The sequence below is a fragment of the Nannobrachium achirus genome (genome assembly GCF_963921795.1).
Source record: "Nannobrachium achirus genome assembly, chromosome: 1".
Lineage (NCBI taxonomy): Eukaryota > Metazoa > Chordata > Actinopteri > Myctophiformes > Myctophidae > Nannobrachium > Nannobrachium achirus.
The window spans coordinates 11,177,521-11,205,069 of NC_137810.1; the positions used below are offsets into that span (position 1 = coordinate 11,177,521).

Below are 27,549 nucleotides of genomic sequence, written 5' to 3' on the forward strand. Positions count from 1 at the left end.
TTGTCTTAAACTATACATTCCATTTTCTTTTGTCAGCTGGAAAATGACAAGTGCTGAGAGAACGAGAAAGTACAGGGAGAAACTAAACAATGACCCAGCAAGGAGAGAGGAGCCAAAGGGGCGAGACTGCATTTTCTACGAAGAGCAGGAGGTTGTCTGTGGCATAGCAGAACCGCAACAAGGCAGCCGGTTTGCTACCCTCACCAAATACGACTGGCTGATGTACAATACAGTCTAAATGTATAATCTAATCTGATCTAATACTTTTGTACTTTGACTCACTGGACTGGACAGTGGACAGTGTTAAGGTAGGACCCGAGACAAAACTAGCGAAAATAGCTGATCTACAAGCTCTCAACACGTTGTGCTGCGAGAGCTTGTAGATCAGCTATTTTCAGAGTTGCGCAACCCAGCACTCTTTAGCTAGTGGAGATGTGGTGTAATGTCATGATTCCTAATTACATTTGTTCAACACAAAATGCTGTGTTCAAGTTCAGGAGACTTCGGAAAAAAGCAATTTACCTGAATGCTGAGTTCTGTTTCCACTAATTGGTGTTAATAAAATGTTGCCTTCAATGCCTTGGCTCCAAGTGTGGCTATGCGCCTTATTGTCCCTTTAGGATCCTTCTGCCGTGGGCCGGCAGAAGACTTAGGTGTGCGTAGCATTCCTGTGCACATCCTCATCATCCATCTACTACTACAATTCTTTCTTATCCCATGTTAAAGCCCTACAATAATATCCTGTTCAGAAATATTAAGGCCATGTTATCCTGGGTAATTGTTTAATCAATCAGTAAAGTTCAGTACTCACTAATAGGTAGGTTAAAACACAGTTTGCTTTGACACATGAAGATATGATCATACGGTGTGACACTAAATCATTTGGTGTGACATTCCAAATAGTGAGAAATCATACCTTTATTAATGATTAAACCAAAAAAATGTTTATGGATTACATAGAGAATATTATCAGGAAGAGTCACAAATATTTGTGTAATTTTAGAGAAAGTTTTGACAGAATACATTTAAAATATGTTGTAAGATCATGAACATGGGCCTCACACAGAGTGTCGATTATGAAAAAAATATACAGATATAATTAATTTTCAAAAAACTATAGTGGATCACTGGTTAGTTATGATAAAGGACTTTGATAAAGTGAGTAACTTAAGAAAGATGTACTCCATTTTCATTTTATGAACAATTATTTTCATGTCACACCATATGACGATTTTAGGCACAAGTACAACAAACTGCTGAATAAAGTCTGATTCCAATAAAATATCTAAAAACAAAATGTATTTCCATAAGGTTGAGAGTGAGTAGAACAAAAGTAAATAACTTTTATGCCTGCAATTTAAAGTTTTTTTAAAAACACATTTTTTGGGGCGTCACGTCACTGACCCACATATGTTCATTTTCACTTAACATTGTGTGAATAAACTGCATAATTTGATAACATTTGATCGCTTCATCATTCCATCCATGACAATCTTTTGGTTCAACTAGAAAAATATTGTTCCTTCGAAACAATTGTGGGCTCGCTTCAAGCCGGAAAACAATGGCTATAAAAGCACAAAATGTCAAGATCGCAGGCAGTGCTCTCTTTGACGTTACTGACGTCAAAGATTGGTCCATTTTGTTCCAAAAATGTGTTATGCAAAAGTTGACCCGCTGGTGGCGCTATAACAGGCCAATGTGAGAAGGTTGGTATCTGTTCCTTGACCTATTGGGAATGTGCTTGCAAGATTTCACGCACATCTCAGGCTGTGTTCATGATTTGAGGTGTTTTTGGCTTTGGACACTTTATCGCTGCTTGCAGCTATATTTATTATTATTATTTTATCATTTTTTTGTGTGCACTTCATAGGCATGTTAGATAAAGGTCCTTAGATTGCGTGTAGAATGTTTCATGCAAATTGCAAAAGAAATCCTAGAATAAAAACGGGTTTAAGCGTTTTACAAACTGCTCAAAATTATATAGCCTTTGGCCATTTGGGGTAAGATTGGTTTCAGTGATATTTGAACTAACCCTCTACACTATTTTGTCATGAAAATGTGACTTTGCATGTATGTTTTAGAGGCAGAAGAATAATTTGCATAAAAATGCAATATTGTTTGAATTATTTAAAAAAGCATGTTTCAATGTTAAAGAAATCCGATCTGACAGATCTTTAGATATCGGTCCAAAGTTCACGTAAAAAAAGTTTTGTGCACGTGACGCGAAAATTCCAGAATAAAAGCGGGTTTACGCGTTTTACAAACTGCTCAAAATGGCGGAAAATTTAAGGGCGGAGCTTACTTAACAACGACACAGATGTCTTCCGCTTGAGTCAAAGCACGCGTGAAACAAGTTGCATGTCTTCAAACGAAACGAGTCATGACTTATGCCCGTTTGAAGTTTGAATTTTCAGACGCTTCGTATAGCGCCCCCCTTTGGCCAATCGGAATAAGATTGGTTTCAGTGATATTTGGACTAACCCTCTACATCTTTGCCAAATGCCATGAACGTGTAACTTTGCATGTATGATTTAAAGGCCGAAGAATAATTTGCAAAAAACCGCAATATTGATTGAATTATTAAAAGATTATATTTCACTTTAAAAAAAATCTGCTTGATCAATCTGACCGTATTGGTCCAAAGTTCATGTGAAAAAAGTTTTGTGCGCGTAACGCAAAAATCCCAGGAGGAGATAGATTTTTACTGTTTTTTATATAATTCAAATTCTGGGGGATCTAAAGGTCAGAGGTCAAAAGTCAGAGCATAAAAGTTGTTCGGCATGAGGAGACGCATACGTGTATACAGGTTTCATGACTGTACGTATAACAGAGCATGAGCTCTATCTGTTCAAAGTTCGCACTTTCGAAGGCTTCCTACAGCGCCACCATTTGGCCGATTGCTGTAAAAAATAATAGCACACTTCGCCACTGTAAGCTGAACACATTGATGTTTTTATTTTCATTTTCTGTCTAAGTATGTAGGAGTAGAAAGGAACCGAAGTTTTGAGGAGAACTTGATATGACGGTTAGATATTGTCACTAGAAAAATATTGTTCCTTCGAAACAATTGTGGGCTCGCTTCAAGCCAGAAAACAATGGCTATAAAAGTACAAAATGTCAAGATCGCAGGCAGTGCTCTCTTTGACGTTACTGACGTCAAAGATTGGTCCATTTTGTTCCAAAAATGTGTTGTGCAAAAGTTGACCCGCTGGTGGCGCTATAACAGGCCAATGTAAGAAGGGTGGTATCTGCTCCTTGACCTATTGGGAATGTGCTTGCAAGATTTCACGCACATTGCAGGCTGTGTTCATGATTTGAGGTGTTTTTGGCTTTGGCCACTTTATCGCTGCTTGCAGCTATATTCATTATTATTATTTTTTTTGTGTGTGTGCACTTCATAGGCATATTAGATAAAGGTCCTTAGATTGTGTGTAGAATGTTTCATGCAAATTGCAAAAATAAATCCTAACGGGTTTAAGCGTTTCACAAACTGCTCAAAATGATATAGCGCCCCCCTTTGGCCAATTGGGGTAAGATTGGTTTTAGTGATATTTGGACTAACACTCTACATCTTTGCCAAATGCCATGAACATGTTACTTTGCATGTATGATTTAGAGGCAGAAGAATAATTTGCATAAAACTGCAATATTCATTGAATTTATTTTAAAAAGCATGTTTCAATTTTAAAGAAATCCGATCTGACAGATCTTTAGATATCGGTCCAAAGTTCACGTAAAAAAAGTTTTGTGCACGTGGAGTGAAAATTCCAGAATAAAAGCGGGTTTACGCGTTTTACAAACTGCTCAATATGGCGGAAAATCGGGGGGCGGAGCTTACTTAACAACGACACAGATGTCTTCCGCTCGAGTCAAAGCACGCGTGTAACAAGTTGCATGTCTTCAAACGAAACGAGTCATGACTTATGCCCGTTTGAAGTTTGAATTTTCAAACGCTTCGTATAGCGCCCCCCTTTGGCCGATTGGAATAAAATTGGTTTCAGTGATACTTTGACTAACCCTCCACATCTTTGCCAAATGCCATGAACGTGTAACTTTGCATGTATGATTTAGAGGCCGAAGAATAATTTGCATAAAACCGCAACATTGATTGAATTATTAATAAAATATATTTCACTTTAAAAGAAATCCGCCGAGACTAGTTTGACCGTATTGGTCCAAAGTTCATGTGAAAAAAGTTTCATGCGCGTATCGCAAAGATCCCAGGAGGAGATAGATTTTTACTGTTTTTCATATAATTCCAAATTCTGAGGGATCTAAAGATCAGAGGTCAAAAGTCAGAGCGTAAAAATTGTTCGGCATGAGGAGACGCATACGTGTATACAGGTTTCATGGCTGTACGTATAACAGAGCATGAGCTATACCTGTTCAAAGTTCGCACTTTCGAAGGCTTCCTACAGCGCCACCATTTGGCCGATTGCTGTAAAAAGTAATAGCACACGTCGCCACAGTAAGCTGAACACATTGATGTTTTTATTTTCATTTTCTCACTAAGTATGTAGGAGTAGAAAGGAACCGAAGTTTTGAGGAGAACTTGATATGACGGTTAGATATTGTCACTAGAAAAATATTGTTCCTTCGAAACAATTGTGGGCTCGCTTCAAGCCAGAAAACAATGGCTATAAAAGTACAAAATGTCAAGATCGCAGGCAGTGCTCTCTTTGACGTTACTGACGTCAAAGATTGGTCCATTTTGTTCCAAAAATGTGTTGTGCCAAAAGTTGACCCGCTGGTGGCGCTATTATAACAGGCCAATGTAAGAAGGGTGGTATCTGTTCCTTGACCTATTGGGAATGTGCTTGCAAGATTTCACGGACATTGCAGGCTGTGTTCATGATTTGAGGTGTTTTTGGCTTTGGCCACTTTATCGCTGCTTGCAGCTATATTTGTTATTATTTTTCTTTTTGTGTGTGTGTGCACTTCATAGGCATATTAGATAAAGGTCCTTAGATTGTGTGTAGAATGTTTCATGCAAATTGCTAAAAAAATCCTAACGGGTTTAAGCGTTTCACAAACTGCTCAAAATGATATAGCGCCCCCCTTTGGCCAATTGGAGTGAGATTGGATTTCGTGATATTTGGACTAACACTCTACATCTTTGCCAAATGCCATGAACATGTTACTTTGCATGTATGATTTAGAGGCAGAAGAATAATTTGCATAAAACTGCAATATTCATTGAATTATTAAAAAAGCATGTTTCAATTTAAAAAAAAAATCCGATCTGACAGATCTTTAGATATTGGTCCAAAGTTCACGTAAAAAAAGTTTTGTGCACGTGGAGCGAAAATTCCAGAATAAAAGCGGGTTTACGCGTTTTACAAACTGCTCAAAATGGCGGAAAATCGAAGGGCGGAGCTTACTTAACAAAGACACCGATGTCTTCCGCTCGAGTCAAAGCACGCGTGTAAGCAAGTTGCATGTCTTAAAACGAAACGAGTCATGACTTATGCCCGTTTGAAGTTTGAATTTTCAAACGCTTCGTATAGCGCCCCCCTTTGGCCGATTGGACTAAAATTGGTTTCAGTAATACTTTGACTAACCCTCTACATCTTTGCCAAATGCCATGAACGTGTAACTTTGCATGTATGATTTAGAGGCCGAAGAATAATTTGCATAAAACCGCAATATTGATTGAATTATTAAAAGATTATATTTCACTTTAAAATAAATCTGGTTGATCAATCTGACCGTATTGGTCCAAAGTTCATGTGAAAAAAGTTTCGTGCGCGTAACGAAAAAAACCCAGGAGGAGATAGATTTTTACTGTTTTTCATATAATTCCAAATTGTGGGAGATCTAAAGGTCAAAGGTCAAAAGTCAGAGCGTAAAAGTTGTTCGGCATGAGGAGACGCATACGTGTATACAGGTTTCATGGCTTTACCTCAAACACAGCATGAGCTATACCTGTTCAAAGTTCGCACTTTCGAAGGCTTCCTACAGCGCCACCATTTGGCCGATTGCTGTAAAAAGTAATAGCACACGTCGCCACAGTAAGCTGAACACATTGATGTTTTTATTTTCATTTTCTCACTAAGTATGTAGGAGTAGAAAGGAACCGAAGTTTTTTGATACTTGCACTGACTGCCTGCCTAGTATAGAAATAATGACAATATCTAAAGTGTGCTCGCCTTATAGGCGAGCAATTGTGGGCTCGCTTCAAGCCAGAAAACAATGGCTATTAAAGTACAAAATGTGAAGATCGCAGGCAGTGCTCTCTTTGACGTTACTGACGTCAAAGATTGGTCCATTTTGTTCCAAAAATGTGTTGTGCAAAAGTTGACCCGCTGGTGGCGCTATAACAGGCCAATGTAAGAAGGGTGGTATCTGTTCCTTGACCTATTGGTAATGTGCTTGCAAGATTTCACGCACATTGCAGGCTGTGTTCATGATTTGAGGTGTTTTTGGCTTTGGCCACTTTATCGCTGCTTGCAGCTATATTCATTATTGCGACCGTAGGTCGCACTTACTACAGAAAGCTCCACCAGGTGTCCGTGCGTCAGTCCGTCACACGTCAGACGTCACACTTTTGCCCTGCTCATATCTCCGCAACCGTTGCCCCGATCCATGCCAGATTTTGCACACACACTCCTTACCTGCCAAACTACAACCTCCAAGGACCCCCGGAGTTCCAGGGACCCCCAGGTCCCTGGGGGACCCCCAGGTGTAAAAAAAATACCAAATGTGCAAAAATGACCAAATGACCACCCCCACGGGGCTGCTCACGGGGAATTCCCGGGGACCACCCACTCCTGCTACTCCAGAACAGATGCAAAAGTGGTGGCGCCCCCAGTGGAGGACCCCCTCCACTGCAGCTCACATAAAATGCCCTAACTCGGCCTAGGAGCGTCCGGGAGAGCCGGGGCCGGTACCTATTCGTCCGCCAAGGCAACGCGGAGACCCCACCCCTCATTTCTCACATGGCCCTCTTCTAGCGAGACCTACGGTCGCTTATCTCCCGATTAGGGAGTCTTACTGGTTATTATTTTTTTTGTGTGTGTGCACTTCATAGGCATATTAGATAAAGGTCCTTAGATTGTGTGTAGAATGTTTCATGCAAATTGCAAAAAAAAAATCCAAACGGGTTTAAGCGTTTCACAAACTGCTCAAAATGATATAGCGCCCCCCTTTGGCCAATTGGGGTAAGATTGGTTTTAGTGATATTTGGACTAACACTCTACATCTTTGCCAAATGCCATGAACATGTTACTTTGCATGTATGATTTAGAGGCAGAAGAATAATTTGCATAAAACTGCAATATTCATGGAATTTATTTAAAAAAGCATGTTTCAATTTTAAAGAAATCCGATCTGACAGATCTTTAGATATCGGTCCAAAGTTCACGTAAAAAAAGTTTTGTGCACGTGGAGCGAAAATTCCAGAATAAAAGCGGGTTTACGCGTTTTACAAAGTGCTCAAAATGGCGGTAAATCGAAGGGCGGAGCTTACTTAACAACGACACAGATGTCTTCCGCTCGAGTCAAAGCACGCGTGTAACAAGTTGCATGTCTTCAAACAAAACGAGTCATGACTTATGCCCGTTTGAAGTTTGAATTTTCAAACGCTTCGTATAGCGCCACCCTTTGGCCAATTGGAATAAGATTGGTTTCAGTGATATTTTGACTAACCCTCTACATCTTTGCCAAATGCCATGAACGCGTAACTTTGCATGTATGATTTAGAGGCAAAAGAATAATTTGCATAAAACCGCAATATTGATTGAATTATTAAAAAATTATATTTCACTTTAAAAGAAATCCGACCAGACAGTTTGACCGTATTGGTCCAAAATTCATGTGAAAAAAGTTTTGTGCACTTGACGCGAAAATCCCAGGAGGAGATAGATTTTTACTGTTTTTCATATAATTCCGAATTGTGGGAGACCTAAAGGTCAGAGGTCAAAAGTTAGAGGGTAAAAGTTGTTTGGCATGAGGAGACGCATAAGTGTATACAGGTTTCATGGCTGTATTTATAACACAGCATGAGCTATACCTGTTCAAAGATCGCACTTTCGAAGGCTTCCTACAGCGCCACCATTTGGCCGATTGCTGTAAAAAGTAATAGCATACTTCGCCACAGTAAGCTGAACACATTGATGTTTTTATTTTCATTTTCTCACTAAGTATGTAGGAGTAGAAAGGAACCGAAGTTTTTTGATACTTGATATGCCTGCCTAGTATAGAAATAATGACAATATCTAAAGTGTGCTCGCCTTATAGGCGAGCCCACAACTAGAAATACTGTTCCTTCGAAACAGTGTGGGCTCGATTCCAACCCAACAAATAGGATACTTTAAGGTACTGTAAGGTACAGTACCTTACAGTATTGTACTGTACCTTACTATACTGTACTGCACCTTACTGTACTGTACTGTACTGTACTGTACTGTACTGTACTGTACTGTAACTTACTGTACTTTACTGTACTCTACTGTACTGTACTTTACTGTATTCTACTGTAACTTACTGTACTTTACTGTACTCTACTGTACCTTACTGTACTGTACTCTACTGTACCTTACTGTACTGTACTGTACCTTACTGTACTATACTATACTGTACTCTACTGTACCATACTGTACCTTACTGTACTGTACTCTACTGTACCTTACTATACTGTACTTTACTGTACTCTACTGTACTTTACTGTACTCCACTGTACCTTACTGTACTTTATTCTACTTTACTGTACTTTATTGTACTTTACTGTACTCTACTGTACCTTACTGTACTGTATTGTACTTTACTGTACCTTACTGTACTGTACTCTACTGTACCTTTCTGTACTGTACCTTTCTGTACCTTACTGTACTTTACTGTACTCTACTGAACCTTACTGTACTTTTACTGTACTCTACTGAACCTTACTGTACTGTACATATTCTATGTGTTCTAGATCTACATTTTTGATTCTGTGTTTGGGAACCAGCAACTGTCAAATGGACTCCAACTGTAGTGGAGTATATTGAGTGCATATACTGTAGGCTAACAATCCCAGATCACATCTGTCCTCCACTATGTCTATAACCAAGGCGTTCTTCTATGTGGCCACTCCAGACTGAGGAGTGGAGCATGGCTTTTATTGTGTTTGTGGATCTGACTTGGAAATGCATTGGTTTTGATATCTCCCTGACAACCAACAACAACCACTAATATGGCTGACTGTCCCTGCGGGCTCTAGGATATATGGCTATGGGATTTACATCCCATCGCCCGGACTTGATTCTTGATCACAGCTGTGTAATCAGTAGAGTGGAGAGGGACATTTATTTATAGTTTTAACTATAACTATAGTTTTATACATCACACAGCTTAGACATTTGGATCAAATCAGAGAGCAGACCTGTGTGAACGCAATGATATAGATAGCATATCTGAAGTGTGAACACTGCAGCCACAGCGCCTTAACATAAACATGGGTCTATTATCCTTCTCTCCACTCTACTAAACCCATTGGAAATGCATTGGGTGCTTAAAGTTAAACATTTTTATTTTTTTATATTTATACTACAAAACATTTCAAAACCAAAAGTACAAGCACACGTGTCCTCAGTAAGCTGAACACATAAAAATTTGAATGGTGTTGAAAGGTGTAAGCGTTTAAGAGATGAATCGCGCCAAAGTTTTGAGGAGATACTGACTGACTGACTATAAATAATGAAGATAACATACGTGTGCTCGCCTTCCAGGCGAGCCCACAACTAGAAAAATATTGTTCCTTCGAAACAATTGTGGGCTCGCTTCAAGCCGGAAAACAATGGCTATAAAAGCACAAAATGTCAAGATCGCAGGCAGTGCTCTCTTTGACGTTACTGACGTCAAAGATTGGTCCATTTTGTTCCAAAAATGTGTTGTGCAAAAGTTGACCCGCTGGTGGCGCTATAACAGGCCAATGTGAGAAGGTTGGTATCTGTTCCTTGACCTATTGGGAATGTGCTTGCAAGATTTCACGCACATCCCAGGCTGTGTTCATGATTTGAGGTGTTTTTGGCTTTGGACACTTTATCGCTGCTTGCAGCTATATTTATTATTATTATTTTATAATTTTTTTGTGTGCACTTCATAGGCATGTTAGATAAAGGTCCTTAGATTGCGTGTAGAATGTTTCATGCAAATTGCAAAAAAAATCCTAGAATAAAAACGGGTTTAAGCGTTTTACAAACTGCTCAAAATTATATAGCGCCCCCCTTTGGCCATTTGGGGTAAGATTGGTTTCAGTGATATTTGAACTAACCCTCTACACTATTTTGTCATGAAAATGTGACTTTGCTTGTATGTTTTAGAGGCAGAAGAATAATTTGCATAAAAATGCAATATTGTTTGAATTATTTAAAAAAGCATGTTTCAATGTTAAAGAAATCCGATCTGACAGATCTTTAGATATCGGTCCAAAGTTCATGTAAAAAAATGTTTTGTGCACGTAACGCGAAAATTCCAGAATAAAAGCGGGTTTACGCGTTTTACAAACTGCTCAAAGTGGCGGAAAATCGAAGGGCGGAGCTTACTTAACAACGACACAGATGTCTTCCGCTTGAGTCAAAGCACGCGTGTAACAAGTTGCATGTCTTCAAACGAAACGAGTCATGACTTATGCCCGTTTGAAGTTTGAATTTTCAAACGCTTCGTATAGCGCCCCCCTTTGGCCGATTGGAATAAAATTGGTTTCAGTGATACTTTGACTAACCCTCCACATCTTTGCCAAATGCCATGAACGTGTAACTTTGCATGCATGATTTAGAGGCAGAAGAATAATTTGCATAAAACCGCAATATTTATTGAATTATTAAAAAATCATTATTTAACGTACAAACTTCTCACCACATAGCCTGTGTAGATATAGGTTCAAAGTTCATGTGAAAAAAGTTTTGTGCACTTGACGCGAAAATCCCAGGAGGAGATAGATTTTTACTGTTTTTCATATAATTCCGAATTGTGGGAGACCTAAAGGTCAGAGGTCAAAAGTTAGAGGGTAAAAGTTGTTCGGCATGAGGAGACGCATAAGTGTATACAGGTTTCATGGCTGTACGTATAACACAGCATGAGCTATACCTGTTCAAAGATCGCACTTTCGAAGGCTTCCTACAGCGCCACCATTTGGCCGATTGCTATAATAAATAATAGCACACTTCACCACTGTAAGCTGAACACATTGATGTTTTTATTTTCATTTTCTCACTAAGTATGTAGGAGTAGAAAGGAACCGAAGATCCCGTCTACTTATAAATAAATAAATAAATAAATAATGACAATATCTAAAGTGTGCTCGCCTTATAGGCGAGCCCACAATGAGGTTTCGCCTGGCTTATATAGATGGAAATGTGGCTGTTTTCCGTGTGATTCCTTAATTATTACACTTGCTATGAAGTGTGTTACAAAATCATTGTAAACGTCCAAAAGAGTGGCCCCTGAGCCATCTTAAAGGTGTATTCAGTGATAATGAAAGTGGCCGGGGGTCATCTTGTCCCTTACTGGCCTTACAGCGTGGAAATGTTAATTTGTTATAGATTTTTTTTACACCATTATAATGTTCTCGTTTTGATCATTAGACCCAATCACTGAATATCGGTAGGCCTACGTCTCCAGCTTCAGGATATACGATACTGATTTACCACGAGACTGTGGCATTTTATGAGTTCAGTAGTTTACAATCTAGGCATTTAGCAGACGTTCTTAATTCAGAGTGACTGTGGTTCTCAAAACTTAACTACGGCTATAGGCTACTCTACCCTGATTGGTCGAGGACTGGCTGGTTACCTCTGAAAACCGAATCTAGCTATGCTCGTAACACGGGCCATGGTGGAAGTCCTTATATGGTCAGCACACATTCTAGTGAGAAGATTGCATGAAAAATGTATCAATTATATTTCTATTTGAATGAAATACAATCACTGAATATACCTTTAAGTTGAGTAGCCCTGGTATAGAGGGTATGCGGAATGCACATGCATAAAGTGAATGGCAAATCGAGTGGCAAATCGTGTCTAATACAATCAGATAGGACTTTCCTGTTTGGATGTATGGGCTGTCAAGGCCAGGAAGTATTTTTTTGCCACTCAGTAGGCGTTCCCGTATAACTTCCGGGTATGATGATGAGGTCTCGCGCATACCCTCTATTCAGCAAACATTGTATTAATAGTGAAAATGCACTTTTTGTAACCGACACACTTGTATATTTTCTATCAAATGAATTAACAGTACAAACAAATGCACTTGAAATTCAGTGTTAATGTAAGAAGAGGGCAGGCATTAAGAGACACAACTAGGCTATTACATTGTAAGTCTCTCTGACATCTTCATCTTCATTTGCTTTCTGCCCATTCTCCTGTATTTCTCTCTAATCTTGATTATCTTTAGAAAATCATGTTTTATAAATATCCTTTTCTCTGTGTAAAGAACATCTTTCATAAATGTGTCCTGATCGAACCAAGACACTCTTGTCTGGAACTAGATTGTCATACACTGACAGATACAATCGCTTGTGAAGAGGGTCGAAGAGCAAGCTAATTATCTTTGCCGCCTTGTTGTTAACAGAGACCATCTGTCTTATTCTCAACCTTAACAGCAATAAAAGATTTGCCTGGCAAAGATTTTGGCAAGGAAGCAGTCGCTCAGAGTGTCCGCCTTTGTGTTCGTCTTATTACAGTCATGGAACCCATCAAGCACTTTTTTCTTTTCTTTTTTTTTTTAAATAATTTGAGTCCCAGAGGGTTTTTAGCCAATTATTTGTACCCCCAATGGAGTTGTTATACAAATTGATTCCTCCCCACACACATTTCTGTGTTGTCACTGCTGTTGTATCCTACTGACTCATCTGCCAGTGAGGAGCCCCCACCAGGAGGACGTACTGTTGTATCCTCCTGACTCACCTGCCAGTGAGGAGCCCCCACCAGGAGGACGTACTGTTGTATCCTACTGACTCACCTGCCAGTGAGGAGCCCCCACCGGGAGGACATAGAGCCTTTGTCCTAATCCTCCCGCCCAACACTCCCCTCTGACAGGTGCCGCCCCAGCCGGAAGATCAGTGGATTTCATTACCTGGGTTGCATCTTAGAGGCAAATCTTTCCAGTGACAAAATGGCAACTAAAGTAATCGAATCGCACAGATATGCAGCGACACACGTGCATATCTCTTTGTATGGGCTGTTTAGTCTGTCCGTGACATCAGCTGTTGTGATGTCGGTCTCTACGTACTTTCTATGACGCTAGTTTCATGTGACGTTAGTCTCATACTGCATACAGACATACTGTAGGGACTTGGGGACCTACACACAAAGCCATGCGTAGGAGCGGTTAGCACTGCTCAAAGAAATCAACCAAAGAATACGTTTTCTGTACAGTATCGCCCCGCTGGTCAGTAAGAACACTTTGCAGGAGCACTCATTCAAGCCTTCTATGACTATGGTGTCCACATGGTACCATGCGCAACAAATGCCTTCAAAACAAGGCTCCAAACATCCCAAAATAAACTGGTTAGGCTTAACCTTCCATCTCGGACTCATCTTGACCCTTATCATTTTGAAAGGGTGGGATTGCTCAGGGTAGTTGACAGAGTAGTAGTGGTGTAGTCAATCTTGTTATATTGATATTCAGTGATTTTATTGAACTAATATAACTTTTTCTAATAGTGCTATATACATGGCCACTGAATTATTTTTTAGAGTGCATGTACTACACTTCCAAAACGTCAATGGGGTCCACCAACACAACACCAATGACAACTCCACAAATCACCTCCAACCCAGATTTGGCTCAAACACAGGGTTGAATTCTTTCTCCTGCTATGCCGCAAAAATGTGGAATGCCCTACCAACGGCCCTAAAGGAGTGTAAATCCCTACTCTCCTTTAAAACCACTCTGAAAGATTACTTACAGTAACATGGTGTATTTATTATGGAAAATAATATAGGCCTATTTGCTATTTGTCTGTCATTTAATGTCTGTGAGTACAAAAGGACCCCAAAGTAAACAAGCCATTGTGCTTTCTTGGGTTTAAATCCTATTAGTAGACCTTGTATCCGACCAGTATGTCCTGTGCTTTTCTTATGCGAACTTCTAATAAAGTATTCAATCAATCAATCTATTCTACTGTATAACAATTTCATTTGCAAACAGTTGATTCATCAGTGGACCAATACTGCCCTCTAGTGATAACCCAATGTCCATATCTCAGTTACCCTCGGATTCTGTGAGTGGGCAAGTATTGTAAGGCCAAAGCTTCACAGCAGCCATCGGGGGTCGCATCATCGCCAAACGCAGGGAATGTTCCCTTTTAATCACTGAAGGGTGCTCCATTGATTCTTTTAGTCACTGAAGGGTGCTCCATTGATTCTTTTAGTCACTGAAGGGTGCTCCATTGATTCTTTTAGTCACTGAAGGGTGCTCCATTGATTCTTTTAATCACTGAAGGGTGCTCCATTGATTCCAAAGCGTTGCATTGCGCAGCATTCGGTGGCAGCGTCCAACCTCAAAATTCGCCCTGGTTAATTATTTGCGCCGTCCGACACTGACGCGACGCCTGATGGCTGCAGTGGAGTTTTGGCGTAACTGGTTGATTGATTGATTGATTGATTGAAGACTTTATTAGAAGTTTGCAAAGGAAAAGGTACAGGACAGTACAGCTCTCTGGTACAAGGTCAACTAAAATAACAAACACCACAAGAAAGCTTTTGGGCTTGTTTCAATTCGGGTCCCTTTTTACAACTCATACTCATATAACATTAAATGACAGACAAATAATACAAAGTAACTCGGTACTATGCAAAACATATCATGGGTACAGAAAGTAATTTAAACGAAGTCTGCTAAAACCTAATTAAAATGTACAAATTAATTACAGGAGTATTGCATTAAATTAGATCTTTCATATCTCACCTGCTTCAGTGCTTTGGGACTTTTCCACGAGAAATTCGCGGATTTTTTCAACCCAGAGGTAGAGAATGCTCTCCCCAGCATGATCTCTGTTGGAAAAAGGAAGGTTAAAAAAAAAAGCCCTTGTGAGTTCTTGGGGCCCCGTGTCTAATATGTAAACATCTATCAAAAAGAGCACTGGGAAAATAACATCATGTCAGACAGAAACCTCCTACAGTATCTCCATAGTGTTACTTTTTGTGTTTTCTTTTTGTTTTTGTAAATTAATGTCCTAATTCATCATAAATGGTGCATTTATATAGCGCCTTTATCCAAGGCGCTTTACATAGATTGTGCATTACATTCACAGTTCACACACACACACACACACACACACACACACACACACACACACACACACACACACACACACACACACACACACACACACACACACACACACACACACACACACACACACACACACACACACACACACACACACACACACACACACACACACACACACACACACACACATTCATACACCGATGGCAGAGGAAACCGTGCAAGGCACCAACCTGCTCATCGGGAGCAACGAGAGGTTCAGAGTCTTGCTCAAGGACTCTTCAACACCAGCTCTGGGGGAGCCCGGGACCGAACTGGGAACCCTTCAGGAACCCTCCGTGTTCTAATGACGGTTTCTTTCTTTTTTTTTTTACTTTTTTTTTTTTTATTTTCAACTGAAGCATTTAAGGCAATAAAGTGGTATAATAATGTGAGTAGCAGCTTCTTTCTACAAACATCAAATAAACAATATTGATACAAGGATTGCCTTTTCACCCCAAAACAACAATACAAATATAGGATGAAGAAGAAAGATCATTACAGACGGTTTATCTACCCTTGAGCCACTACAGTGTCACACAACAAAAGTATCAAAAGTAGCAGATCTACAAGCTCAAAACGTGACACGTTTAGAGCTTGTAGATCTGCTATTTTTGCTATTTTTTAATTGGAATCCTGAAAGTTACTTTTTTTTCTTCTTTTGTTATAAAATGTCAAATGCATTTATATCTTCTTATGTTAACTTTATGAACTTAAATACAAATACATTGGACATAAAAAATACAATAACATTTGAATACTAGTCATTAGCTACTAATATAGACTGAAGTAATTAAAGCAGGTCATTTTTCCATGTTTGGAATTGTAAAAGCTGAAATCAATAATATATCAGTACTCCAATATCAACCTGCGGGCCGCATTAAGTGAAGGTGGGGGCCGCATGTGGCCCCCAGGCCGCCAGTTGCCCATGTATGTTCTACAGGGTCTCATCAGGTCAAAACATAATGACATGTACTCACACGTAAAGGTCCTCGAGGCTGTTTGATAACTTCACCCTCTCAGGGCCTCGCAACCACGACGCACTACAGGTGGATCATTAGAGATGGTGTTGATGTGAGCTCTGATTGCAGTGTCTGGTATTTAGATTCATTTAAAGAGAGCATACAAACTTACTTGATCTGATAGATTGGTGGCGCTGCACTTGGATAATCGGGTGGGAGAATTATCTGTTCAATAAGAAAATATACATGTCTTATTACACAGTAATAGATCTCTGACATTGTACACTCTCTACAGTGGTGGAGTCAAAATCAGTTTACCACTTTAAACCTTCACATTGGCAATTTAGAAAATAATGGCAATGTGTTCAATGTGTTAATAAATCTACAAGCTCACAACAAATCACGATACAAACAAAGCTTGTTGTAGATCAGGGGTGCCCAAAAGGTAGATTGTGATCTACCAGTAGATCACCAAGGGTGTGCACTGTGCAGGTAAACCACATGACATGCCTCTAAAAATATGTAATTAAAATGTAAAAAGAATATGACATCAAGAAGGGCCTGTCAGCTCCCTTCATGGCTTCAAGTAGGCAAACCTCCAATGCAATACTTTGTTCAAGAGTCAGTAGCATTACAAAGAACCCCAAAACCTACCACTTCCATACAGAATGGGATGAAGACATTTCCCCCAGTATTTTTACTATTTATTTCCCCCTTTACAGTAAGTGTGTTTGTCTAAAATGTAACGCCAGTGCTGCTATTCCAAAGCCCCCCTCAGGCCCTCAGCTAAAACATTTTGGATGGGTAGTACATGTTGAGCTAGTCATTTTAAAAGTAGATCTCACGTCAAAAAAGGTGTGGGCACCCCTGTTGTAGAGCTACCATTTCTTTGAAAAATCTTGGATTTCTTTTTGTTTATAAAATGTTTTAATACTTTCAAAACATTTTAACAACACAAATCTTGTATGGGGATCCCTGGCCAAATACTTTAATTTAGATTATTTAAAAAAAGTTTGAAAACCGTTCTCCAGTTATATTGATTTATTATTCATAGTATTTTATTGTGTGCAAGCATTTAGACTATTTATGATAAATAACTACAAAGATATGAACACATGATTCATAATTGGTATGATTTAATTTACCTGGAGACATGCGGTGAGTTTGTGCCTCTCCAAGTCAGTGGATATTTTTATGCAAAATATTCTGGATGCTTCATCGATAACACACCATTCATCGCCGTATATGGAAGAAAGTGCCTCCACCTCCTCAATCTATGTGAGACAAGACAATAAGAAGCAGCAAATAAAAAAATACAAAACTACTATAGCCTATTAATATTAAGCCTAATTTAGGCCCAATATTAATATTATAGTTTTATATACAGTAGGACAGGTCATTCAAAAGGTGATTATAGCCTATGTGTTTGGCCTAACATTTATAAAATAAGTGTAAATGTAAAAAAAAACATAGCCTATATACTTTGGAGTTCTCAGGAGTGACCCTTTTGGCCCACATTCACGATCAATGAATTTGACTCTTTTCTCTCATAAGTTAAACTTTGACAAAGCAATGAGTAGATGTTGAACACTATTCATATTGAAATTGTTATGCTCAGGATTTCATAGGCTATTTTAGTATTAAGCCTTCAAAATGATAACTACATTTTAACTTTTTGTTGTAGTTTTCAAGTAATTTAAGTAAGTAAGTAATAATTACAATCATTATTTGTATTATTATTATTATTACCCTTATTATTAATTGACTATGCAGCTGCTTCCACCCCTGCATGTAACCCTATTACTATGTTCCATGTAGTTATTGTGTGTGTTTGTTTTATACAGCCTACAGTCCATGGGGGTGGAGCAAGTAGGCTAGTCCTCATTGCTCATTCTGTAACGAACGTAGCCTATAGTCTATGTGACAGTGTGGACTTCTTGGGTTATAAGTAGAAATGAGTTTGACAGCCAGCTCCATTCATTTTATTAAATGTTTAGCTCTAAAAAGTTGTACGTTAAGGTGAGTGTGACACAGGGATTTGAGTCGAGATCAAACATGACATGATCTGAAGTCTGAACTTTGTTCCCTGTTTCGTGAGTCGTGACAGCCTGGCAGCCCCGGGTATTGCAGATCTACAAGCTCACAACGCGTGGCCATTCGACGCGTTGTGAGCAGTGAGCCTGTTGTTGTAGATCTGCAATTTTCGGTGGGAGACATGCTGCAGTGAGCATACATGATAAGAGTCACAGACGCTGTGCTGAATGAAACTAAAAAGTAGACTTTAAAATACTCTCATCTCATGACAGACAGACAACTTACTTGAGATTGAAGGTCCTCCTCGTTCTGTGAATTTAAGATGTCGTCCATTTAATTCATAATAAACTGAAATCAAAGTAGAGAAAGCACCACCAAGTTACTCACACTTGGTCGAAACCATATTGTTTACTTTACATCACTTCCAGGGCAAGTTTGGGTGCATGTGTTTTGTGATCCAGCATGTACCGACATTCAACCTATGTTATTATTATAATATCATGCGAGTCATGTGCAACATATATTTCACAGTATTTGTGATTTTTATTCATTGGAGATCGATTCTACCGTAGCTTCTGTCAAATAATAGTTTAACGGTGCTATTTTGACATTTAACATTTATTTTGAAACACATTTCTAACAAGCAGAAAGGCATGCTTGCCGCTATGCTTCAAAATAAAGTAGGCCTACACTTTAACCACAGAAAGTGAACGCTTTGTTTTTACCTTCACCACAAATGTATTTATTAAACTGGTAACATGTAGCCTATATTTAATTAATTAATTAAAATTAATTAATTAATTAATTAGCCCATTTAGATCTGCATGGAACGCATCTGTATCACTTTAGATTTTAACCACTTAATTATTTTGCACTTTTAGCTATTCAAAAATAACAGATATACAAGCTCATAGCGTGCTATGTGCTTGTCTGCTCATAGAGTTATCTGCTATTATTATTATTTTTTTTTATCATGAAAAAACACGAGTGTGTGGCCCTGGGGGCGGGGTCTCACTTTTATTGTGAAAAGCAGAGGTGCGCAGCCTCGGTTCCGCTCCTTGGTGATCAGCTGATGACAGCTATGCTGATAACACACAGTAAACACACACACACACACACACACACACACACACACACACACACAGACAGACAGACAGACAGACAGAAGGGTGTGTGTTCTGTGTTCAGTGAGTGTGTTACGCTTCTTGTTGTTCTTCAACACAAACAGTAAAATGCTGCTCGTCAGGACAATGTGCTGCTTTACAGAAGCACAGACTAACATGTATTCTGCTGCTTCTGTACAATATTAATGATAATAATCTCTAAAGGAGGCTTGAAACAATTATCACATGCTGAACTACTCAGCAGCTACGGTGAGGACTATGCGAGACCAGACCACATTAAAAGCTTCTCTTAAAGACAAGTGGATTTTCTCTTCTTTTTCCTTTGAATTTCCTCGAATTTAATCGGTAAGTGTATAATAGAAGGTTTTCCGTGCTTGTTGTCAATCACTAATTTATGTTGAAAGTGAAGCTACATCTTTTAAAGTGACCTTTTGTCGCCTAACTAGCCCTAGCTGTTGCCTGGCGTCAGTTGTGGCTGATTTTACTATTTTCATCCCAAATCAGTTCACACGCTATAAGTGAATCTGAATGCTCACTGTGTCCAAGAAGAGTACGAACAGTTGTTTTCACTATTTAGGTTTCCCAATATCAAATCCTTGATTTCATCCATGTCAGCTTGTTTTTCTTACAGGGTCTTTCTTTCAGATAGCAGATTCTAAATTCTCGAACCTGAAGTGTGGGGTTGAAGCATGTCACAAGACCAGCTGCATTCTTCATTGTCTGCAGTCTTGAGCACATGAGTTTGGAAGTTATAAAAGAGAATGTGGTTAACATGAGAGAGAATACATCTCTATTCTGTTTATATTATAACGTCATTGTTAGGCTACTATACAGTGAATGTAGCACTACATTGCTGTGGACAGTTGAATAATAACTACATGTTTTAGAATGTCAGTCAAACCTGTTTCTGTGCTAATGACTAGCCGCAAATTGCAACACTAGATTTTTTTATAATGGGATGAATCTAGGGTTGCAATACCTCCCATAGGCAGCCGATGCATGAAAACAGTTTTTTGCTAACTGATTGTATTAAACGACTTCAAACTCACCAATATTGTAGCTCTATGGAAAGCTTGGAATTTACTCTTGCTAACTGCAAAGTGTTTGTTTCTGAAAAATCCACCGAAGAATTGTTATGATTTATTTTCTGTCAAGAAATCCGAGCAGACATGGTTTATTTTCTAAGTGCTGAACTTCGGAAGCGCTCGTCTTCTATAACGCCATGTACCGCTGCCTCCTGCATAATGTGACATTTAGAACCAGGTGGTCACAGGACCGTTGAGGGATTTTCCACGAGCGCTTCCAAACTCCGGGACTTAGAAAAAATGATCACCTGAACCAAATTTCTTGGATAGAAAGTAGCTCCTAACATGTCTACTGTGGATTTTTCTGAAACAAACACTTTGCAGTTAGCAAGAGTAAATTCCAAGCTTTCCATAGAGCTACAATATTGGTGAGTTTGAAGTCGTTTAATACAATCAGTTAGCAAAAAACTGTTTTCATGCATCGGCTGCCTATGGGAGGTATTGCAACCCTAGATTCATCCCATTATAAAAAAATCTAGTGTTGCAATTTGCGGCTAGCTAATGACACCTCACTTATCAGTGTGTCTTTAGCTTTACTGGCAAAGCAAAACAGAAAAGAACATACTTTGTACACCTCAACACAAATATAATCCATTAATCCTTCACTGTATAGCCACCACGTGACAATCCACAATATTGTCGAAATGGACCTAAGCTTGTTTTCTTGCAGCATAACACTAGTAGGCTGTTGTAAGAGAATGAATAACATTGCTTAACAACCCATTCAATCCGGCAAAGCATCCGTGTACTTTGTTTTATGTTAGTGTTGGCTATTCAAAAATAGCAGATAGGCCTATACAAGCTCACAGCACGTCACTTGGTGCCATGCTGCAAGCTTGTACATCTGCTATTTCTGACATTTTTTGAGAAATCTTGATAGAATTACCGGTTTAGAAGGCATTTGTGGAATCGGCCTGAGGTCTTAAGGCTTAAGGTGTATAAAGGAAAAGCATCAGGACTTACTCCCTGTAAGGCAGGTCTGGTGACTTACTTTATTCTTGTATGAGAGTACTGGTTTACTCATTTTGCTCTGTGACAGTGCAGTTTGGTCATGTGTAGTATGTGTGCATGCTGGTTTCCTCATTTTGCTCTGTGACAGTGCAGTTTGGAAATCTCCTTGTCTACTGACAGTAGAGCACATGATGTCACCTTTTATTTGTAGTGCTTATGCACATAGGAAAGCGTGTATTTTCTGAATATGCAATAGACACTTGAGGAAATATTTTGTACCTGTAAAGTGACATTTTGAGGAACTTTTAAGAGGTTGCTTTATATCAACAACACTGTTGTGCCTTCCTAAGGTATGTCTCGTCTGAAGGTATGTAGAAAGATTAATTTCTAAATCCATAATATTGTTTTTGACTAACAACACAGGTCATACTGCTGATGAAAAGCCATAGATTAGACATTTCGTGGCAACAGAAAACTGTCTTTTTAGACCACTAGACTTTCAGAAATCTTTGTAATCAGAGCAATGGTCATTGAGTTATGGCCATTTTAACTTTTAAGTGTTAAACACTGTTGTAACACTGTTGTAGTGCCCTATATATATTTGTGTGTGTGACTATTTTCATGCCAGACCACTGAACAGTGTTTGTGCCAATGCCAGGGGACCCAGAGGGCCCATTACAGGGCCCCTGTTTGTGCCAAGTTTGGTGTGGATCGGAGCAATGGTGCGCCTCGCAAGTTCTGGGTGTTACGTTTGTGACATCCTCCGTCGACCCATTAGGGAATTTTAATATAGGATCATTGATTAGAAATAGCCTACTGATCTGGGTGTACAGTGTTCTGACATGAGGAGCCAGATACCTGGAAATGACATTTCATTGGAGCTCCTGTCTGTCTGTCTGTCTGTCTGTCTGTCTGTCTGTCTGTCTGTCTGATATCCTACTAATAAAGGAGCAAACTCACGCTCTAACGCTTATCTACGTTTATCTATTCACTCGCTTCAGCAACTGATCCCAAAGTTCACATGGTATTGGCCATTAGCATTATACCAACGGTGACGGAGCCCGAATTTAATTTCTCCCAAATTAAAGCTGTTTATTAGCGTTTTCTTAACCACTTCTGTTGAACTCTGCTGTCTGTTGCCAGGGTTACGGTCCGTTCCTCCAGGCCATGGGATCTGTAGCCCCACACACACACACCCCTTTCTCTCACAGTAATGTTTCTCTCTCTCTCTCTCTCTCTCTCTCTCTCTCTCTCTCTCTCTCTCTCACACACACACACTTTCACCGGGTGCGTTTGACATATTTTGGAGCACATATCTTCGAACGGGTAAGGTCTAGTTGTGTCTAAACTTCGGCAAGGGCACACACAATGGTGTAATTATATTGTAAGATGTAAAAAAAAAAAAAAAGAGGGAGAAAAACGTCCCTGATGAAAGTGTGGTTGTTGAATTGTTGTGCTGCAGGGGTCCATGGAGGACCCGGACCCCGAGGAGCAGTTTCTACGCCATGCCAGGAATGGAGACCTGCCGGGCATCCAGAGTCTGCTCATGTCCAAGATCAAAGAAGAGGCTCGCTTTGACATCAACTGCAAAGGTACACATTATTACACACTGGCATTCACCAAATATTAGAATATTCGAATATCAAAGACACTATTTGACGTTGTTCACCAAAGTTAAATATTCGCTTATTTTTAATTTTTTTATTGTTTTTTCTTAAAAAATATATATAAATTAATTTATAAAGCTTGGCTAGATAGGAAGTCATAAGAATGAGTTGTCAATGCCCCTGGTGGATGAATTTCTTAATGCTCTATACCAGGGCTTCTCAAACCTTTTTAGGCCGTGACCCCCAAAATAAACTTATTTGAACTGGGGACCCTCACCCTGACAAGCACTTGGAATTGTAGGTATTAATGTGACTCGGTTCCACAGATAAATAGGCGTTGTGAGCATGTAGATCTGCTATTTTCACAATGTTTTGCCTCTTGCTTACTTAATATTTGACAGTTTGGCCAGTCCTGTCGAATATTCGACCATTCGAATACTTTGAGGTTGAATAGTTCGAATACTAAAAATCACTATTCGTGAATGTCCTATTATACAACATGATTGTCATCAGTAGACACTACAGTAGGGCTGGCCAACTAACTGTAAATATATCTAAAGAACCATTAACCGTAGGCTAATCGAATAGTCAAGTTATTTTTTTATTTCATTTCTTATATATCAAAAAATCAACACAAAAATGATTGAATAGATTTCTTGTAATGGACTCAATTGCTTTGCCTGATTAGCCTTACTGTATAAGCCCTATATTATACTTCATTGTACAATGGTGATGTGCCAAAATAGTGAAAATAACAATTTTCACAATTGTTTTTGTCTTTGTTTTATTCATTCATTGTAATCAAAGCAAAAGTTTTGAATAATAGTAAATATTGACTTCTCACAACCCTAGTGGACAGTGTGGTGCCCTTTGAATGTGGCCTTCTTAGGGCTGTCCCCTCGAGTGTGTTTGTGTCTCACCGCGGTGCGGCCACCGCTGATCCTAGCGGCAGCCCTGTGGCAATGGCAACCGCGCCTAGTCTGGAGGGCACCTAAATCAGAGATGTCTGTTTGTGCGAGACCATTAAGATTCAGAGATATGTAGGAGAATTAAATCAATAATCAAAGCATTCATAGTTTTCATACAATTTCAACATACTGTACTAGACATATAGCCTACGCTACGGTATATGGGCACTTTAAATGGAAACTGCTACAACACAAATAATTGATAGTTACAGTCTTCTTTTGCTTCTTTTTTCTTATGGACATCTCTTGTAAGCTCTAGGCTAGATTCAACCCACGTATATTTCTGGGCTAAGTAGTCAAGTGTCTGTATCCGTGTGTGTCATTTGTTCAGGCAAGAGTAAGTCCAACCTGGGATGGACCCCGCTTCACCTCGCCTGTTACTTTGGACACAAAGGTGTTGTAGAGGAGTTGCTGAAGGTACAAGCACCTTTGCCATAAATATACACATATGAAGATGTTTGCATAGGGTTTGAAGGAAGTGCATGGGTAATGTGTGTCTCTGTGTGTTCTGTACAAACCGCAGGCAGGAGCAGTGGTCAATATACCCAATAATGTGGGAGATACGCCACTGCATAAAGCTGCCTTCACAGGGAGAAAGGTGATTTGTTTTATTGTCATGAACTGTTACAGTCTAATTCAAGTTACAGTCTAACTCTGCATCTCTGTGTGTGATTACCGGTAATAAGGTATGATTTTTGTGCATGCACTTATTCATCCCCTCATTTAACCAATCACTCACTCGGATCACGTCAATGGCTTCGATCACGTATGGCATTGATCAGGAGGTTGTCATGCTGCTGCTACGATTTGATGCATGTGCTACTGTCATCAATGGGACAGCACAGATACCCAAAGATGTCACTCACAACGCAGAGATCAGGAGCATGTTGGAAGGTGAGAGAGACAAAGGTTGCATTCTAAGGTCTGATATATACTTAGTTGCACACCGGTGTGGAGCGTCAGGAAAGATTTGCCGATTTGCAAGCTGACATCTCTCCTTGAGTTGCGATGCCTTGTGAGCTTATAGATCGGCTATTTCCAGCGCATGACACTATGCACAACCAAGTATGAATCAGGCATAAGAGGTGTTATCGTGAGTAGGGCAGTCACAATTATTACATAATCGTCTAATCACACTTATTTTACATAAACGCGTCGTGAGCTTGTAGATCGGCTATTTCCACCATCAATGTTCTTTTTAAAGTGTAAAGTTGTCAAATATGTCCTTCACGTCTTTGTATATTTGGGTTATGTGTCATAGCTGCGCATGTGCAACTTCAAAGTCTAAAAGCCAAACAGACATGTAATTGTCAACGACAAAAACACAATTACATTGTTAATCGCAATTATTTGAGTGACAATTAATCGTCATGTAAAATGTCATATTGTGACAGCCCTAATCGTGAGCGATATTGTGTAGAGCTGTGTACTTTGTCAAATTCCATAACTATATCTGTTTCTGATGCTTAATCATTGTGACATTGGATAATGTTGTTAAATGAATCCTCTTGAATCACCATGTAAACATTTGAATGAGATGCTTTAACTAATAACGCGCTTCATCTTGCTGATGTCAGCGGCCGAGAGGACAGAGGAGAGGAAACTGGAGGAGCAACTCCTGGAAGCAGCCAGGGAGGGTGACCTCTCTACTCTAACACAGCTGGTTAGTGTTTACCAACATCTGGATTACACTCTTGCAATGCTGACACCTTCAAATAACCCTACCCTTTTGTACTGTAAATCTACTATGTTTGTGTAGGATGATCATTTATCTTTTTTACTCACCAAAACTGTGAGATATGTGGTGTACTGTAAATAGTTTACATGCCTCAATTATTTATCTGGGCTTTTAGGCAGGGTGACCATATTTTCAGCCGCTCAAACCGGTACGCGTACCACTGTTGCCTAAAACCGGGACCCTCAAAGCAATGCGCACGTTACCGCGCACTCGCGTGCCCATTCTCTAACGTTCGTGCACGCGCACATGCGCACCACAGGGTTGCATACAGGGAGTGAATGATTGACAAACAGACTCAGCGTTGAATTCAGACACGCAATGTATTGATTCATGTTTTCTGATTGGTTAGGGGAGCATGTTTTCATAAAAAGAACATGATAATTGTCTATGCAAAATATTTGAATTCTGCCGAAAACCGGGACAATTTTGTAGTGAATGTTGAAAACCGGTCCGGAACATATTAGTGTTTTAAAGATATTTGTCGGGACACCGGGACACGCAGCTTAAAAACGGGACAGTCCCGGCCAAACCGGGACGTCTGGTCACCCTACTTTTAGGTAAACACAAACAGTTCTTACATTGTGTGTGTGTCCAATACGTTAAAAGTGATTTACAGTACTTAATGTATTGCCTATCATTTGTAGCTCAACAGGAAGAAACCTCCAGACATCAACTGCACTGATCTGTTGGGGAACACCCCGCTGCACTGTGCTGCCTACCGCAGCCAGAACCAGTGTGCCCTGAAGCTGCTCCAGTGTGGAGCCAACCCCAACATTAAGAACAAGAACGGTACAGTCGATGAATCACACCATTAATATTCATCAGCCAGAGTCACCAGGGCTCTGCTGGCTCTAATCTAGTGGCCCTGTGAAAATACCTGTTATTGAAATGATGTTATCGTCACTGGTTCCTCTGGGCTTATTTATATTTTACTGTTCGACGGAAATAATAGATTCTCTTGGTGATAAGCTGCAACCAGGCTTTCGGTTTGCACTTGAGTATTTGGGACTGACCATCAGTGTGGCTTGCGCTAGCGTATTTTTTGTCATTTTCTCAAATGGAAACACAATGCTTAGCTGTGACCATGCAGCTATTATGGTTCCATCCTCTTTTACAGTACACTTTAAGACATAATAAGACAGAATAAAGCCATAATAAGAAATAATGTGTTGGTAGAGCTAATATATTTTATTAGACAGAAACAAAGACAGAATAGTAGAAAGAGTGGTGGTGGCTGCCGCGGCAGTTACCAGCGATGCCGGTGCCAGATAATGTATTCGCTTTCTGCTATTCTGTCTCAGCCACCACCGCACGGACGGGCAGTTTACCGCTACGGGACCTGCCGGTCCGTGTGGCGGCCGCCAGTCTTACTGGCGGGACTGCTGGTCCTATCGCCGGCGATGCAGTGCGACTGCTGGTCGAACTAGCGGTCGTGCGGCAGTGTCTGCCGCTGCAGTTCCGCGGCAGGTGACGGTGCCAGAGAATGTATTCGCTCTTTCTACTATTCTGTCTTTGTTTCTGTCTAATAAAATATATTAGCTCTAATTACCAACATATTATTTCTTATTATGGCTTTATTCTGTCTTATTAAAGTGTACTGTAAAAGAGGATGGGACCGCTATTATTTGGTCTGTCCTAAATTGTTAAGCACAAGTCGCAGCTTAGCACAGATTACGTGCTTGTTGAAAATCATTTATTTTCGTTGAAATAACAGGAAATAGACTTAATCCTCATACACATGTCCTGTGAGTGAGACACTACAGAATGTGTTTGCCTTCCAGCTTATAGGAAGTAAAAATGTTAACACAGCAGAGACTTGACAGGCAAT

General features: G+C 39.7%; 2 protein-coding genes across 6 annotated transcripts in view; one reads left to right on the forward strand and one right to left on the reverse strand.

The window, feature by feature from the left end:
- The window catches only part of impact (impact RWD domain protein), a 69,228-nt gene extending 49,916 nt beyond the window's left edge, over positions 1-19,312 (reverse strand). The window contains exons 1-6 of one of the 2 annotated variants that reach the window (XM_080723062.1): positions 19,264-19,312; positions 18,534-18,596; positions 17,360-17,488; positions 16,387-16,439; positions 16,233-16,295; positions 14,890-14,975 (exon numbers count right to left, since the gene is read on the reverse strand). In XM_080723062.1, coding sequence (XP_080579188.1) covers positions 14,890-14,975; positions 16,233-16,295; positions 16,387-16,439; positions 17,360-17,488; positions 18,534-18,581 — 379 coding nt within the window. In that variant the 5' untranslated portion in view covers positions 18,582-18,596; positions 19,264-19,312. Of the gene's footprint in view, positions 1-14,889; positions 14,976-16,232; positions 16,296-16,386; positions 16,440-17,359; positions 17,489-18,533; positions 18,653-19,263 lie in introns of those variants that run through there. The other variant, XM_080723063.1, reaches the window with a different exon arrangement.
- A 129-nt stretch (positions 19,313-19,441) lies between these two features.
- Positions 19,442-27,549, forward strand: part of osbpl1a (oxysterol binding protein-like 1A) — a 46,321-nt gene continuing 38,213 nt past the window's right edge. For 2 of the 4 annotated variants that reach the window (XM_080721522.1, XM_080721524.1), the window contains exons 1-7: positions 22,657-22,734; positions 22,871-23,000; positions 24,315-24,400; positions 24,507-24,581; positions 24,766-24,877; positions 25,561-25,646; positions 26,366-26,510. In XM_080721522.1, coding sequence (XP_080577648.1) covers positions 22,877-23,000; positions 24,315-24,400; positions 24,507-24,581; positions 24,766-24,877; positions 25,561-25,646; positions 26,366-26,510 — 628 coding nt within the window. In that variant the 5' untranslated portion in view covers positions 22,657-22,734; positions 22,871-22,876. Of the gene's footprint in view, positions 19,718-22,656; positions 22,735-22,870; positions 23,001-24,314; positions 24,401-24,506; positions 24,582-24,765; positions 24,878-25,560; positions 25,647-26,365; positions 26,511-27,549 lie in introns of those variants that run through there. The other 2 variants (XM_080721523.1, XM_080721525.1) reach the window with 2 other exon arrangements.